Raw genomic sequence first — 19,335 nt, forward strand, 5'->3', positions numbered from 1 at the left:
AATATAAATAAAGCAAAAGCCGCTTTAAAAGAAAATAGCAATTTGTTTGTATTCTTCATTAGGCAATGTTAATAGCAAGCTGCAGCAAAACAATGTTATTGCTAGCTAACATCCTAAATCCTAAATTCTGCTTTTGATCTTGGTTGTGTTTATATCACACACATTCTGATTTTATCAGCTTACAAAAAAGGCAGAAGCTCTGCTCCCTCAAAATCATTATGGCACAGGTGTTTCATACTAAACGTTCTGGATGCTGTTTCTTGAAATTCAGTTTTCTCAGTATTAAGACACTTTTCCATAGTTGATGTTTTAGTCTGATTACTCTAAATTCATGAGTGAAAGACTACCCGTTTTGCATCACTTGTTTTAGTAATTTAAATAACCTTTTGCCACCATAATTTAACACAGGCAGTTTCACTACAGTGAATAAATTGCAGCGTAATCAATAAAACAAAACAATACTGCCATCAAGATAAGTAGAATTAATTATTTGTTAACTTTTTATGAGTCTCATTGATATTAATCATGAGCTCTGTCTCAATCTGAGTATTTATTCCATTAGCTTTCAGTTGTTTTGTAATGATTTTCTCTGTACTTGAGCTGTAATTTGTTAGAGTATATTGAAGCAGAACTGAACTTTATTTTCTAGACTAGGGAGTATATTTTGCCGATAGTGCTAATACTAGTAGTACTGATATTTAGGTAATAAATACATAATATGAAAGCATCATAAAAAAATCCGTATCAGCATAAAATATAACAAAATCTAAACTATACTAAAATATAACAAATATATACATGTGTACATAAATTTGCAAAATAGAGCTTTCCATATTAACAGAGATGAGAAAAATTTAGCATGAATCGAATTTTATAACACAACAAACAGTTGCGCAGATAGGTAAAATTACAGCAACACAATCCTCGAATTACGCTTTTGCTTGGCAATTTCATGGAATTTATAGTCTAGAGCTGGTACGATGATGGTGAATTCTTTCTGCTGCGTAATATGGTTGGAGAAGGACTGGGAACATCTAAGGCCAAATACCGCTGGCGAAATATGCAAAATGTCACGGCCAATGCAGAATGAAGTCAGTATTCTTCTTGGAAAATTTTGCATATCTGTACATATAATAACGAGATGCTTTAGCACAAACATTCAACAATAAATGCTAAAAGTCTTTGGTAGACATAATAAACGTACATTTTTCATAAATCACCTAAAATTCTGAATATTTTGTTTTAATTTAATAATGACTTATTGGTGAATTGCAATTATTATTAGTTATTTATCAGGCACCAGAGATTTTGTAGCAATGGAAATGTAATCCCTGACCTGGAACAGAATAGGGACGTCTGCCTGTCATTATAACCCATCACTTTAACCACGGTTTCAGACAGAGTAGTCTGGTCCCTGGATCAAAACAGGATTCACTACATTCCAACACATTATGGACACATTTGCTCTGATCTAATTTGCTGAGATCTAAGGGGGAAAAAACAAGAATACACAGGAACAGATTTTTCCAATACTTACAATTCTGACACATCATTTGAGACCACTTTGCAAACTATCTCTCCAAGGAAACTGTCCTCATTTGAATGAATATGCCCATTATCACCCAATCAGTGAAGGGATGTCTCCTTTTCTTTACTCCAGATCAACCCAACCAAGAATCACACAAAGTAACCTGGCAGGACATAGACTCACCTCTAGTCAAGAAATTGTCAAAGTGTTCAAATAACCTCAAGGAAAATACATTCAAAATTTATAGTCAGCTGGTTTTAGTGCCAGAACAGCTCCCACCTATACCCAAGTGCATCCAACCAGTGTTGGTTCCTTCTTTCGTATATGGTGTTCCTGCCTAGTAAATGCCAAAATCTTGGACGCACAATCCTACTAACCTCACAGTACAGCTACTCAAGAAACTCCTAGTAAAATGCAAGTCATATTTACTATTAATTGCATTTTCCTGAAAGACTCAAAGGCAGCCCTAACCTTGATCAGCTGATCAGAGACAGAAAAGGGAAAATGCTTCCAGTGGGTATATAATGTGACTTCTCATCTTCCTAGGTGAATTGGAGTAACTTCCCAAGCTGTCCCTATAAAACAGACAACACAGATGGGCTGCAATGCAGTCTTTAGTGGAAACTAAATTAGTCGTAAATATAATTTACTTATTTCATCCTCAGACTCCCTAACGATTGAGATGTATTCAAGCAATATAAACATAGGTAATAATCACCAAATTGTGATGAAAATAAAATTTTATTGATCCATAGTCTGAAGGGTCTTTCTTTCAAACTGCGCAACCCTAGATGTAAAGCAGTACCTCTGATTATATTCCATATGAATTGGCTTTCTTGGTATTTATTTCACTCAGTTCCCCCACCAGGCTCATCCTGAAAAGTCAACACTTCCGTAATCCTCCTTGGTTCTCCCTCATCATCTTTACCCCTTTTCCACTTCCAAAAACCACCCCGATACTCACACTTCTCTCCTCCATAACAATCCGCTTTCCCTCTCCTCCCTTTTTTCATAGAGCAAAAAAATCCTGACTACAACCACACCACAAATATTTGGATTTTATATCTGTACTGTATCAATAATGTGGTACTTGGTACATTTTAAGTACAAACAGTTTTATTTTGGGACCAGTTTTATTTTGCAGGGTACGTGGTCATTAATGATTTACAAAAAGTTAAATCAATCTCCTCCTTTCTTTTCAAGGTGTCTCTTAAGTCTCATAGGATAGCAATAGCATTGTTTCATCAGTCAGCTTGTTAACATTTGTTAACATTTATTAGTGTTTTATAGTAAGTTTTGGTGAAAGCATAGAAATTTTACTTGGTACATTTCTTATTTTAATTACAAAACTTTACCTTTAACACAATTTCTACTCAGCCAAAGTGCAAATTAGCTGTGAGTTATCTAATCACAAAGTACGTTGGTATTAAAGAAAAGGTTATCTACGCGAAGGCAATGCCATAGGGGGGTTCGATTTCATGTGCCCTACATCCAGGGGCAGGCTGGGCTAGGGTGCAGGGATGCATCTGCCCTCTGGGGCAGGCCCACAGTGAGCGTCTACGGGCTAAGACACTGGGCCACCTGCATTCTTTTCCTTAAAAATGTTCCTAATAGGCTGCTTGGTCAAGTTTTGCCAACCCCCTGGGCTAAAATTAGCTTGGCTCAGAGGGACGTCCCAATGCATCTCTACTCGCTACAACATGTGCCATGTGACTGTGATTGTCATTATAGTTTATGATATTGTGCAGAACTAGAAAGTATTAGTGGCCTGAAGAAGCAAACCAAGGAAAAATGGTAAATATAGTCTGCTACTGTGATTTATTTACAAACACATTATTTCATGGAATTGCTGCTTTAATGTAATACAAACAGTTTCAGCTTTACTCTTAGCAAATCACTTACATCATTTGCAGTGCTCCCCACTGCAAAGTTAGCACAACTAGTGTTGGAGTCGCGAGTTGGCGATTCCTACATCAGTAATATTTAAAAAATTCACTACCTGGGAACAATGGCAAATAATGATATTATTACGTTACACAATTATATTACAGAAATCCTGGTATTTTCAGAAAATGTCAGAAAGCCAGCCCCATAGTTCAATCTCACAGACAATGTTTCTAAAAAAAACATCTCTTTACTTGTGCCCATTGTTAACTATGGTTTGCTGAAAAATATTTCAAAAAGTTTTAACCTGTCTTTTCTCAGATATATCCCAGAGACATAACTCTCCCCCTTCAAAAAAACGGTCATAACTTTTTGCACGTTTAAATACCAAATATGATGAAATTACAGCAATATCAGATCTCATCCAGAAAGACAAGTGACTACTGCGGTTCCCTGTATAGTTGGAACCTATGCTTTAGAACCCGAGTGTGGTTTTTGCCCCTCAGTACGGAGTGGCACACTGATTTCCCAAAATATGAAATATGAAGGCATTTTCATTTAAGTTATTATTTTTATATTTTGTATTGGCCTAAGCTGATCCTCTATCACTTAGCTCTATCTATTTTACACCTCACACCTAGGGGGTACTTTGTTATTTACAATGCCTTATTAGACCGTCTCCTCTAAATAGGAATACAGGATCAAACGGCAATACCTGGCTGTGATCCGCATATCTTAATTAGCTTCCTGACAGAATGTCTGTTGAAACCAATTACCTCCCACTGGACTAATTGACCAAATGTTTTAAAGGACAAAAAAAAACCCTTTATCTGAGGGAAAACTGCGCTCATTTCTATTTATCAATGTGATGCTTTATTTGTGCCCTAATATTTAATATTATATTTAGGAGGCCCTCATCCTGACACAACAGCTCATAGTAGCTGTGTGTCCAAAATTTTTCTTTGACAGCATGCTCACTGCTGGATGCAGAGCCCGGACACTTGCTCCTCATGTTGTCAAAAGTTGTGTTGACAGCTGTGGTGACCAAGGAGACCATGTAGATCACCAGGAGGAACAGAGATGGAATTTTCTGACTCCACAAAGAAAATAATCCTATATCTTAAAATTAGCTATATCCGTGAATGTTACGAGTCTGCTCCTTGCAAGACGGAATTGCAAAACTCCCTCAATAGAAAAAGGCCACATAAAAACCAAATCAAAATGAGCACTAGTTAACATAAGTAAAACTATTTCAACAATGAGAAATAAATAAAAATAAATATATACTCTGAAGTATATGGTAGAAAAGTGTAGAAAAGGTTCCTAGCTTATATAAGAACATATTTAGTTGAAATAATTTGCAGTATCAATAAGACCTCCATACAAAAAGGAGTAAAAATGAAGGCTAAAACTGCATGTTAAGGGAAGTCAGACCGATAGTTCATTTACATTGATACAAATCCCACAGTCTGAGATCAGAAACTACTTGTCATCATAGAATGGGAATACTCCTACATGAATAGTTAATGGCATGCTGTTGTTTCTCAGAGAATATTCAAACATAAGGAAATGATTGAAGATGCTGATATAAATCGCTTAGTATCTCACAGCTTGATATGCATAATATCCATAATGTTCTTAGTTATAGAAACGATATCCAGTAAATCAATACTATGCAGAGGAGGGGAGTGGCCAGCTCATCTCACTCACCACTAATTGTGTCTTTTGAACAGATGGTAAGCTCAGCTGCAGCAAGGGAATGATAGGATCCTTAGGGTCAACTCGTCACCCCGAAGTTAAAAGTGAAGCCCCGGTTAGATGCTGTCTTTACACTCTGGAGCTGCCAATCACAGCTCATTGACAATCAAGGAGACACAGCTGAAAGATTAACTAGTGAAATTATAAAAGAAAACAGTGTCAGTTAAGAATGCTAAATATACTAAATCTATGGAAATAGAGCTAGGAGCCTTTTTGCACTTTGCCTTCATAAAGAAATCATTTGAGTGGGTAATTTACCACTCGGTATCCCCAAAGCAGTGGCCCTTTCCTCCATCTGGGCACATACTGTGGCAGTATTTTGTTTGTACCAGTGAGTGAATATAGATTTTTGATTTTTTTTTTAGTTATAGGCAGATCAGGTGATTGTTAATTACTTCAAACTCACATGTGGTATTTATGATGACAATGTAATATATTGAAAGTTTGTGTGATCATAGACTAAATATCTGACTTGTCAGCTGCATTAACACTGCAGATATCCATTTACCCAATGAATATAATTCTTTTGTAGGATCGCCAGGTCAAATATTTTAAAATATTGGACTCGAGTGCTTTCTGGCATGGAGTCTCACCTAATATTTTGTTCCAACGATACTTGAGACAAAGGAACTTTCACATCATTACTGTTTGATTGTATTTGTGATATTATTTTAAAAATAATGGACACGTGTGGCAATGGGCAATAATGAAAGAAGGTGGCTATTTTGTTTTTAAATTCATGTACCAAAATTGATAAAATTATTTGCAAACTGTTACTTCTGCTGTCTGTAGCAATAAGTCTTAACTGTATTGCAAGAGCATCAACAAAGTATAAATTAACAGTAGTCTAGTGAATAGGGATGAGAGGGAATGTGAGATGTCAAACTATCTTTTAAATCTCATTTGATGCAGTTTAGCTGAAGCCTTAATTAGATAAGTTAGAAAAAACTATAATATATGCTTAGTTTGCAAGCTGAAGCCCGCAGAAAAATAGATACAATAATTAATAAATCACTTGTTTTAAAAATAAAATAAAAATATGTACAGTTTAGTTTTAGATTATTTGCAGAGCAAAAGTGTATGATATATCTATGAAATTAAATGTTTTTATTTATTTAATTTCTATTTGTGCTATTTATCTAAACACCCCCTCCTGCAAAGTCAATAAGTGTGAAACAAATTCCATAATCAGTTTGCAAATGTTTTTATTGCATTCTTTAATTGAAAAAATTATTTTGCATCATATACATTTAAAACTCTGGGAGGCCCTTAGGTGTACTCTTGGTACAGGTACTGTAGGTTCAGAAAGTCAAATAACCAACATCTGCACGTTATATCAATCCATTTATTGTCACAGACTTGAACAAGACATTTTAATCTTCAGCTTGTAATATTATTTTTTTTTTACTTGGAATAGATTTGCGTGTTTATATGGTATGTATTTATGTATTTGTAAACTGAGTTCTAAATATAATCTCTTAACAAAACAACACCAAAATTGAGACCAGCTGTTGTTGCCTGTGAGATGTTTTGCATGAAAAGAAAATAATGAAAAGAAAAGGTAATTTTTTTCCAGCTGGAGTGGTGTGATTTTTGAAGTTCCATATAGTTTGCTGAGAATGTCATGGCTTTTTCAGGTTTTCTATTTTTGCAACGAAGGCCTCTTCCTGAACTCTTAACTTTTCATTTATCTCAGCCTGCAGAGAAAATGAAAAAGGATTTAGGGAAAAGCTGCCCTCTGCTGCACTTTGTCTTTGTAGGTCTGACATATCCATCTAGCCTTTACACAGATTACACTTCATGTGTCTTCCTGTTTTACAGACATTACAAACTAAGAGCCTGCTTTCAAGTGATAACATTTACCATATTAGGATGTAGAACGCATATGAAATGTGAACTAAGCATATCGGATACTACGTGAAACCTGTTGAAAACAAAATAAAAAAGTATTAAAATTTATTAGGATACTTAGATCATACTTACCTACTTTTGCGAAGTTCTTTCCGGGAGAGGGGCGTGACTGGCCCCACCCTCCGCGATGAAAATGCAGTTTTGTCGCGGAGATGGGGCCAAAATGACGCAATTCACCACGAATCGCGTCATTTTGGGAAGACAGTAGCCGGATGCAGGAGACTTGCCAGCTTTCCTGGGAGTCTGTGAGACCGACCCGAATTTCGGGAGTCTCTCGGACCTTCCGGGAGAGTTGGCAAGTATGACTTAGATAAAAGTGTCATTTGATATGGCTTATTTACCTGTGACAATTATAGAGACAACATTTTAGCAAATCAGGTTTGTAAATCAGGTTTTTGTGCTTAGATAAAACACTGAAATGCTAATATTGCTAATAAATGCTAATATATAGGTTACTGGAATTGAAGTGTCTCTTAGTTCACCGGCCACTTGTCTCTTTGGGCTCCGATTAAAGGGGAAAGTTAATAAACTGACAAAAATGTACATTTCACAGTTATTGATGTTGGCTAAGGTGTGTATAGCGAGGCTGTGGTTGGCCCCGACGAGTCCCACGGTTAAAAATTGGAAGGCACTGGTCAATACCACCATAAGGCACGAGAGATTTGTTTATACTAGCAGACAGACTCTGAAGGAATTTGAGAATATATGGTACAGATGGTTAGAGTCTCCATTCTATCCTATGTCATCTAGTACAGATGCTCTATCTACTTAAATGTATGGCTACCGCAGTTCTTATAATAAGTATCTGAGTCCATGTAATAAACCCTGCATGTGTAACATACTTATGTATAAGCATTTACGATGTATGATCCTGAATGAATATAGCACATTTATTATTATTATGCTTTAATGTAATCTTGTAAATTCCGTCATTTAATTCCGATATGTATGCGATTGTTTTTCTTTTCTTTTTGTTGTTTGGTATGTTTATATCTTAAAAAATTTCAATAAAAATACTGGATTTAAAAAAAAAGAAATGCTAATATTAATATTTTTTAAATGGTTCATATTTACAAAGTACTTACAGTGTAGTCTTTTGAGATGAAGTTATTTTTTTAAGCCAGAATATTAAACCTACATTAATTACTTCCTTAATTTTGAACAATCTAAAAATAATGATATATTTAAGCTGGGTACACACTACAGGTTCTTCACTCAATTATTGTGATAATCACACGGTAAACAACTGTTAGGTCCGATATCACATGAGTGTGTATGCTCCCATGATCATGTTTTATCATACCAAAGCACTTTGTTTTGTTTCATTTGATTTTATAACCAGACTTAAAATCTTTATAAATGACGGAATGATGTCAGGCAAATTCTGCAGTGTGTATGCACTCACGGCCAGCAGTGTAGGCAGATCTCCATAGAGTGTGCAGAGTCACTGTCTATTAAGGTGTAAGCACACAGCCACCCCAGAGGGAACCAGGATATATATATAGATGTGACCATCTAATTTATATATCCGGTACGCAGAATAATATTACACCACCTTATTTTGGGTTTCATAGAACTCACCGGAACTGAGTTTTGCACCTTTTTTCGATGGATTTTCCAAGTTTTAAAAGTAAACTTGAACATTTGATGTTTGGTCCATGTAGACTTGAATCGCCCTGTCGAGCGTAGCAGGTTGGCGGCAAAATCATTAAAACGGTGCATGCGGGCTGCTTGTATGTCGAGTCCGATGCATGCGCACTTCGTCCATGCCGGTTGTAATGGCACTGCTCGGCTTGTGGCACCGCTCAGCTTGTGATTGGTCGTGTGGTCGCGCGCTGAGTGCTTACTGTGGGCGGCGACCATTATGTTTCGTTACACAACTGACGTGTGTGGGGGTATGTGTACAGTGATTGACTATGTGATATGAGTTCCGGCACCTTTTTTCTTACAAAAAAAGCACTATACTATACTATGTGTATATATATATATATATATATATATATATATATATATATATATATATATATATATATCTCCATTGCATTCTAAGCATCATAATAAATGATATTTAAATGATATTTCTCCCTTCAGGGTTATGTTAGATATCATGGTAAATTTAACATTTGCTGCAAAGGCTCCATTTGCACAGGTAGGTGTTACTGCCTAAAGTAAGAAATAATTTCGCTGGCAAGCACTGCTGTCTGTGCTAAAGAAAACAAGACTACACCCATTAAGTTTCTATATCTAGAGCAAACAAAAACTAATCTATGCTTTAGTCTGACAAAATGTCACAGTCCATTTTGCACACTTCCTTACAATAACTGCAGTAAGCTTGTTTATATATCAAAGTCAATGTTCAAACAAGCTAACAAGTTATTCATGAGATAAAGCAGTTTCCTTTATTTGAAACACTACAATAATGCCCAGAATATATATTTCTATTATGGAAATAGAAGCAGAAACATTTTATATCAAATTCAATATTTATTTCTATATGGTTTTGCAAAACTACTAAAACCCAGCGTGGCATAGAAGCCTCCGCAATTATTTGATGCATTGTAATAAGCATTTTACTTTATACATCATTAAGAAAATAGAGATGCAGAAATATCTACAGAAGTGTTCACTGTGAAATGCAATTCACAAGTTATAACTCTTTATAATAAATTCTTATTAATGTTATATATTTTACAGATGAACCAGATGTTGGTTAACCTCGCTTGGCAGTCTTCAGTAGTCTCACCCTACAACCGTTTTATATTGGTGTGATGTTCCCCCAGATAAACTAAAAATAATTATTTACCTGCAGCGGTGGTTGCTTTGAGTGTTCGACTTAACAAGGCCCTCTTGGAGAAATGTACATAATGTACATAAGTGCTTTATTTGCATAAAATACACATTTTCTCTTGTGGCACATGGGGGTAATAAACTTGTACCCATATGTCCAACATATGCAGCTTTTGACAAATCTTACAATGGACGCAGCCAAGAGATGTATCTCCTGTTGGTGCTGTAGGGCTGGTGCAATGAGAACCAATGATGATGATGACGACGATCAGCAACACTACCTAGCTGCTTCTGATTGGCTAATTGCTTGCTCTAGTTCATAGTACTTAAATCACTAGTGTGGCTGTATGTTATATGACGCCATAGACATCTAATTGTATTAATTATGTAACACACCATCACTCTGGCTCTGCAAGAGGTGTTACAGTCAAGTAGTGTGTACACGTGACTTTTCTTACTCATTTCTCTTGATGATGCAGGGCCTCCATCAAAGTCTTCTCTTGTAGTCTGTAGGGGTCTGGATAGTTGTATTCCGCCCGAGGACAACACTGAACACACAGGAATAATGTCCTAAAATCCACCTTGGTGCATTTATTTAAGGGTTAAGGAATGGGGGAGTAATAAAATAACTGGTGATGAGGTAGTAAAACAGTTCACAATATTGGATGGTATTCAGTGAAATATGAAGAATATGATGAAAAAGAGTACATTAGTATAACATCAATCAGTAGAACAATAACCCTCAAAAAGGAATAGCTGACAACTGGATAATAAAGAGAACAATGAAGGTCAGCACAATTATCTATTTGGTTAGATCATTTAAATGGTCACATGTCTCCATAGTCCTACCACACTGATGGTCAAAACCAGCCACACAAATCAGACATGATCAGCGGTTATAGCCCAATGTAGGAAGGTGGTTTATCAAAGCGATGTATAGACCCCAGGCACTAATGAATTTGGGGATAATCAAAATTTAATTAGGCTAGAAGACCAACAATGAAACAGAATATAATTGAATGGAATAGAATTGAATGGAATAATATACCTGAATCAAAATTTCCTATAACACTAACACTAACCTAACCGCCCAACTAACAGACACAATATCCCCCCACTCAGGTAATGGACAGGGCTAAGTAACACCACAGCTCAGTCAGTAAATGCTGGGATATAAACCCCCATTGTGAAATAATGTGGAGGTATTAAGCTACAGTTCACACCACACCATCAATCACGCTAGGAAACTCTCACTCTGGCTAGTGAATGCAGTTACTATATCAATAGTAATAATGTTGCAAGGCATTGGTAATTGGGTTTACAGGTACTTGGCAGGTGAGGGGTTTAGCAGGTGAGGTTACGCTTACTTTATATTTTCATCTGGACTACATCAGGAACGAAGATTCTCATGTGATCTTTTAAAGGGGAAATCAACAGATCTTATATATAAAAATCATTGGTCTGGTTGTCTGTCTGGTTATGCATTCGGACACCCCTACACCGATTGGGATGAAACCAACATGAAGGTGTCCAGTTGGATCCTGGCCAGGTTTTAGGGGGGTTAGGGTCCCAGTCAGACCTCCCATTGGTGTACGCTGGGCAGAACTTTGACCGGGGGAGCCTGTTCTGAGCCTGCTTTCGGACACCCCTGAACCGATTGGGATGAAACCAACGTGAGATGGTCCAGTTGGATCCTGGACAGGTTTTACAGGGTTTAAGGTCCCAGTCAGACCTCCTATTGGTGTACGCTGGGCAGAATATGGTCACACATTAATCTGAGTTGAAAATCAGGTTCATTTAGGTATCAATGCAATGTTTTATTTGGGCCCTGTCATTCAATATTATATTTCATCATATCAGATTTATGCTCTCATCCTAACACTATCTCTATACTATCGTGGGGTGTAAATATAGACATTACTCCTGATATACACCTGGCACAAATGCTAGCTATATACAGCTGGTTGCATCATGAGAACATAAGTACATAAATGTGTTTTTCATGTGTGCATCTTTTTCTGCATATGGCCAGTGTGCTTCCAAATCTACATGCATTTGGTGTATTTATACTGGGGTTGTTCTGCCATATTGACTATTATATATTAATAGATAATAGATAATACATATATTTGGATGGATATTACCATTGTTCTGAAGTGTGTTGTGCTATACTGAGGGTGTGATATCATTTCCACATTCTGGATTCCTCTGGTTTAACTAGCAACCACTGCCACCAAGGTGTCAAGGAAGAGCTGTCTGTTTCAGTGCTGGGGCTGGTAGTGATCAGGCTAATCCTACTACTGGGGCTGGTGGTGATCAGGCCAATCCTACCACTGGAGCTAGTGGTGATCAGGCCAATCCTACCACTGGAGCTGCTGGTAATCAGGCCAATCCTACCACTGGGGCTGGTGGTGATCAAGCCAATCCTACCACTGGAGCTGCTGGTAATCAGACCAATCCTACCACTGGAGCTAGTGGTGATCAGGCCAATCCTACCACTGGGGCTGGTGGTGATCAGGCCCATCCTACCACTAGGGCTGGTGGTGATCAGGCCAATCCTACCACTGGGGCTAGTGATTATGAGGCCAATACTACCACTGGGGCTGGTGGTGATCAGGCCAATCCTACCACTGGGGCTGGTGGTGATCAGGCCAATCCTACCACTGGGACTGGTGCTGATCAGGCCAATCCTCCCGATCTGTAAGAACTCTAATCAACAGAATCATGGTACAATTTTGGCAACACACATAGATGACCACATTGGAAGAGAATCTGTGTATGGGCTGAGTGATCCTATCATTTCAACTTTACTGTGGACTGTAAGCAGGTGAAAAAACAACTGAATTCTTCTGGCCACATTTTCCAACATGTTTGATTATCACTGTGATATTGCTGTTGATGTCATGGTGTGTGGGGCTAGCTTGATATGTCTCTATATGAAGGTTTATTAAAATAACACAGTTTTGTGAAAACTATATTGTTCTTCTGATAAATATAAATCTTTTAAGGATATTTGTGTAACTGCTCATTATATTGGTACAACATCACTTAAACCTAATCTAAATTGTTCAATAACAACTTGTGATTATTCAAACAATGTATACTCATGGGGAACTGTGACTCTGTATTTTGTAAGATGGCTTTTTGCAAAGAACACTTTATACAGTCTCTGGCATTCAGATATCTGTTAAGTCTTCCCTTGAGATATTCCATTCAAACACATTTTCCTAGCCTAGTATGTGTTTTACAACCATATAAATAGATCCAGGTTTAATTTGTTTTGCAGTCTGAATCAATGCAATTACTTATTTTTCACCTATATAACCTGCATCTGCTTTAAATTTAAAATCATTAATACTACAATTTACCTTTGGAATGCAAACACAGACATTTGCTTAGATAAAAGTAGTTATATTAGTCATATTTGTGAAAACTGATGTTTATTTTGGTGTTTCAAACATAAGTTACCTTGCTTTTATGGGAAGTTTCAATCCCAAAAGTGACTATTAGTTTTACAGTTTCCCCTATTTATAAAGTGCTGCCAAATTTCACCTTGCTTAATAAGGAAAGAGGTAAATATTTTAAGAAACAATTATATGGGGCATATTCAATTGTCCGAAAGTCCCGCCGCGTTAAAACTACTACTGTTATTACGGTAGTAGTTAGCTGGATTTCAGCTCGCGGCTCAGGGAGTTGCGAGCTGAAATCCAGCGAGAAAATTACCGTATTAACATTTTTCCGCGCACTATTATGGTAATAACGGTAATAGTGCGTGGACCGCGGGATTTTCTGTGTTTGCGCCGACAATTGAATATGCCCCTATTAGTCACAATTTCAAAATGTAAATAGTAGATGAGAAGCATGAATATTACAGATATTTATTTAATGTTCAGAAGTTCCTGGATTTCATGTGTTAACAATGAAATTAGAAAAGCCTATGGAAGACAATTACTAGCTATATGCTGTAACCCATCAACCAATTGGAAATTAGCTTTGGTCAATGCACTACAAACCAGACTAAGTAAATGCTAGATTGGTTGTTAAAGCACATATGGGTGATGCAGAGTGGGAAGTACACCAGTTTGCGTAGCTTGCATGAAATCACTGAGGGTGCTCAGAAAGCAAGCAAACACCACTGTACCTGTGCAGACCAACGGTTATCTGACACTTAAGCTCACCTGGACCTGGAGAGGTGGGATGGGCAAGGGATAGGGTGTTCTAACATTGGCCGAGTACAGTAATTGCGTGTTCAAGCAGTGCTGGTCTTGCATATCTGTTGTACATGCTTTAGAACAGGTGCCAATGATAATGACTTGTTTTAAACCAGGCTCAAGTGGGTGGCTCTTTAAGTACAAGTCAAATAAATAGGGGGAGCACCAAAGATGCTTCTTGAATTGTTAAAGCATAACAAAATCTCTCAATAAGTTACACACTGAATTGTTTCCAGAGTCAAAAAACTTAGAGTGTGTAGACTGGATTAAAGACTAACAAAAATATATGTTTTCTAAAAATGCCTTTGCCAAAGAGCTACTTACCTGGGATTCAAGTGAAGTCATCCCTTAATTTTGGAAGCACATATACAACATATGAAAAAGGGTTCATATATCTGCATCTAAAGTTTACCTGGAGGCTTCCAATAGCATCTGCTGTAACTTCATTTAAGACAGTCTTCACTTCTTCAATGTTACTCCCGCTTAGATCTTCACTTTTATCGAGCTCCCCAGGCTGTGCGGCATCCTTATTTAAGAAGTATCAAAGAATTAATGACAAAAGAAAGAATTACATCATTTGTTTCACACTGCAGAATATAAGACACCGTTTTACATGAGAAAAGGCAGCCTATGTCATTACCATTTTCTGTAAATGGCTCCATGACAGAAATTACATGAAAGACATATGATATTTTATTTAAATGTATAATACAGTTATTCCACCATCTGTTTCAGCATTTAGTCATTTTAAATGGTATTATGTAGCACATATTTTTATTCTATTAAGAACACAGTCAATTGAAAATATAATTTTATCATAAAATGAGTTTTAATACTGTATAGCATCCATATACAGTTGTATTTTGAGATTAAGAAGTCATTAGAATAATGATATCCAACCTCCCACCACCTCCAATGCTACATTAAAAATCTCATTATCTGGGTCTATTATTACTTAACAGAAGTAAATTGTGTAGATTTAGTAATTAGAACATTCAAAACTGGCAATTTCCTTAAGATATGCTAATGCAGACAAAAATAATATTTGACTTATTTAATAACATGATGCTATGTCCACAAATTTACTATAATCCAAACAACATTACCTTCCATTGCCCAATTCCCAAAAATATACCGGTAGAATCTGATTGTCTGCTATGTATTATTACACATTTGTACATTATGGTGCTATATAAGTCCCATAGTGCACTGCATAGAAATGTATTTTGGCTATTTAGACAAGCACTATAGTTTTATTATTAAATTTTTACAGTTAATTGACCCATGTTAACCTTTATCACTTGAAAGTCCATTTATGAAAAATAAATATAAAAGACATCCAAATTGGGGGTAATTAAGGTTTCGTTATAATTGCACCATTTGACACACTACAGAATGCTATCGGGTGTGCTGCAATTCATGGAATAATTAAGATTTAAACTGTGCGTTATAGGCGACTTGATTAACTTTTTCATATGCTCAAATTACATTTTAAATATATAAAATCCTTAGTGATTACATTACTTGCAATGATTGAAATGCTCACACATAAATTGATATTTAACTTACATGAAAAGTACATTAATCCAAATTATTTTATTACAGATTTTTTTCAATCATTATAATTGAAATGATTTTTTGCATTTTTACAACTCATTAAACATCATGTGTAAAAGAAATAGGTAATGGGAAAGGCTACCTTTAAAGTCAGGAAGTAGACTCAGAGAGGAGAGATGACCGAAAGCCGTCAGACTTCCGAAATACTGAGGAGCACAGTGAGCACTGTGCTACCAGTACATGGGATGTTCACATTCTTATAACTACCCATGAATAGTACCTAGCGTCTACCTGCCCAGAAGATGGGCAAAAATGATAGCTGTGGCAGACAGTAAATATAAAATATTAATTTATATGGGGTCTGTGCAGATAGTTGTTTAATGTGTAGCTGTGTGTTACAGGTCCATTTTTAAGAATAATTCCAGCAAAACTGAGAATTCAAACCCAATCCACAAAGGTTACTTTCCCGGAGTTTGGCATTCCGGCTTTTAGATTCTCAGATGGTTCCATTGACCAGAGAATGAAGAGAGTCCATGATATTTGTGGGCAGCATGATGGTTAGCACTTCTGCCTCACAGCACTGGGGTCATGAGTTCAATTCCCGGACATGGCCTTATCTGTGAGGAGTTTCTATGTTCTCCCTGTGTTTGCGTGGGTTTCCTCCGGGTGCTCCGGTTTCCTCCCACACTCCAAAAACATACTAGTAGGTTAATTGGTTGCTAACAAATTGACCCTAGTGTGTGTGTGTGTGTGTGTGTGTGCTAGGGAATTTAGACTGTAAGCTCCAATGGGGCAGGGACTGATGTGAATGAGTTCTCTGTATAGCGCTGCGGAATTAGTGGCGCTATATAAATAAATGGTAATAATAATAATATTTGCCACTCTCCCTTTATTCCTGCAAGCACTGTCTTTTTTCACTCAGACAGTATTAAATGTTGTGACCTGCAGGAGTATAGGTAGCAGTGGCAGATGCACGTAGAGAATCCGCTGAAGAGCTTGAACTCTGACCCCAGGTAAATTTTGGCCACCAGGTTACACCATACATGCCAACTCTCCCGTGAATCACGCCATTTTGGAGGGCGGGAGGGGCGGGACGAGGCCAATCGCGTCATTTTGGCCCCGCCCCGTGAATTACGTGTTTTTGCGGGGGGGCAAAATGACGCGATTGGCCTCATCCCGCCCCCTCCCGCCCTCCAGCCACGCCCCCTCTCCCAAGAAACAAGTTTCCGGGAGTTGGTAAATATGGGTTACACTAGGGATATTCAGTTGTGGGTGGAATTATTTTCAGAAATGTGCAAAACTAAACATTTGGATTGTTTTGCATCAAATGAATGTAGAGAGATCTCCTATAGGAAATAATTCAATAAGTAGAATTGCTAATATTGCAGTTTAAAATATAGCTTTTGAACAAAAGGTAAAAAAATAAATTTAATAAATGTATATTCTAAAATATCTATACCCACTAGACATCTATTTAAACTACTCTGTTTGCAACATAAATAAAAGATTTACAAATCAATGCAACAAGAAAAGTACTACTGACTACTATTGTTAGTTGTTCTGCAAATGGAAGCACTGGAGATTTGCACACTCTTTACTGTTAATTACTGAGGTAAGGCATGCATACCTGTTTCCCCATCTGTATGTGTGCAGTGTAAATAGTAAGAAATGAATGTTTCAATATATTATGGTGGAGTACTTTAGCTTGCCTAGAGAAGCAACACTTTAGTAGATCTGCAAAGAGCCATTGTTTCTGTCTCTGCTCTATCGCTTAATCTCATGGTCAGGTTTATTGTCTAAAAATACAAGCAGACAAAGGGACAGCAATCTGAAAATCTCTAAATTGCTCTTAGCCTTCACAGGGGAGTAGAAACTGCAATTATATAGGATTATATATTAAATTTTAAACAGTTAAAATGGAAGGTAGTAAAGATTCACCTTTATTTTCACATAATTCAAGAAAATAAATTGGCCAATATGCAGTGAACAGCATGTATATAGATACTGATTTAAGAGCAATTAACCATCTGTTTAGTTTTAGAATACCAGTTCTAACCTATTGGGGTATAATAAGACAGCTGGAGTGGTTGTAAATTGTTCATAAAATTGTAGTAAAGTAGCTTCAGCTTTTCACTTTTATCTGTTTCATTGCAACTTTCTGTGTGACAAATTGGAGATACAAGTGGTAGCATGATTTTAATATTGAGCATGAAGTAGATACACCAGTATTTTTAAGAGACCATACCTCCTCTTCCTTCTTACTTCAATGTTATAGAATACTGCCAGCATGGCAAGATATGATTGAATCACGTTAACAAGTCCATTAAAAGGCATAGGTATGAGAGAGTATCAACGCCTAGAATGTCTCAGATCTTTTTGTACTTCGATCAGTGTGAGAGCCAATATATATTTACAAAGCAATGTTAACTAGGGGTTAAAATGTGAAATCCACAGGTTCCAAGGTTAAAGGTGAAAAAGTTATCATTCCAGATCTACATAAATTTAGCCCACTGACATTACCTTTACATTTTAAATAAAGACTGTCCAGGAATTATTGCAATGAATTATACCATTGTATTTTCTGTCTCTTCCTTTAGCTGTGCTATAAATTTTCGATATATTTCAGAAGATATTCCTTCTTCCAGTGGTGTTGGGAAAGGTGTTTCCGCTGGTTTAGCAATCTCTATTACTTGCTGTGGAACAAGAGGAAATAGCATTTAATTGGCCACGATCTTGTTAAAGATATTCAGTAACAAAATACTTGACTGTGAGTAATACAATCAAACCAACTGTTCTACATGTGTGTGGTGAATACCATGACAACGCTTACAAATTTAGTCTTTTTTTTTTCTCTTGGGTTATATTTTTAATTAAAAAGCATGTAAATTAAATTAGCTCTGAATTTAAATTTGCTTCCAAACAGAAAGAAAATTCCATGCAAATAAGCACATTTATACTACATTAAATGATAAAAAAAACCATAACACTTGATTGCATTAAAGCAGGACTAAAACATATTACAAAGAAAATCAGTTTCCATTAATTGCATTTTATTGTACAAGCATGCCTTAAAAACAATAGTTGCTTTGAGATTTCATAAACATTTTAATTTTCTTTTACAGCAATACCAATATCTAAGGTACCTAAAAAGGTATAAAAGAACATTGTGTCTTATAAAGCATAAAAACCTAGTATGAAGGAAACAAAGATTCAACTTGATTCTGTGATTTATTACGTCTCTGCTGAGTTCTTTTGATCCTTGACTATGCCCTTTGTCCTCTTCTGCAATGCAATATGTACTTTAATAGCTACAACATCAGTTTAAAGGAAAAAATACACAGAAAAGCTGCTATTTCACTTAAACTTCTAGTTCTTTTAGTTTTGTTTGAAAACACCAACTTGCAGACAAAGGCATCAACAACATCTACATTGTATTGTACAACAAAGCTACCAACCAAACAGAAGGCGATGCCACACCAGAATACATTTGTTTATTCCACTAAATACTTATGAGATCAAATTGCTTGAATCTTAATTGTTGCTTTTGTATTTGTAAGGAATTTAAATAATTATTTATATACTTTGGAATTGAACATCACAGAAATATGATATGGTAAATAAATTTGTACTATATAAATAAATGTTCATAATTTGGCTTCAAAACACTTATAATATCTGCCAAATTGAGTTACATATTTG

At 36.4% G+C, this 19,335-nt stretch overlaps 1 protein-coding gene across 1 annotated transcript in view; it reads right to left on the reverse strand.

Moving 5' to 3' along the window:
- Positions 1-6,358: 6,358 nt before the first annotated feature.
- CABCOCO1 (ciliary associated calcium binding coiled-coil 1) overlaps positions 6,359-19,335 on the reverse strand; it is a 61,352-nt gene continuing 48,375 nt past the window's right edge. Inside the window, exons 6-8 of the mRNA XM_075215177.1 lie at positions 18,207-18,329; positions 14,492-14,605; positions 6,359-6,867 (exon numbers count right to left, since the gene is read on the reverse strand). Coding sequence (XP_075071278.1) covers positions 6,793-6,867; positions 14,492-14,605; positions 18,207-18,329 — 312 coding nt within the window. The 3' untranslated portion in view covers positions 6,359-6,792. The remainder of the gene's footprint in view (positions 6,868-14,491; positions 14,606-18,206; positions 18,330-19,335) is intronic.

Source organism: Mixophyes fleayi, chromosome 6 (assembly GCF_038048845.1).
Source record: "Mixophyes fleayi isolate aMixFle1 chromosome 6, aMixFle1.hap1, whole genome shotgun sequence".
NCBI classification, from domain to species: domain Eukaryota; kingdom Metazoa; phylum Chordata; class Amphibia; order Anura; family Limnodynastidae; genus Mixophyes; species Mixophyes fleayi.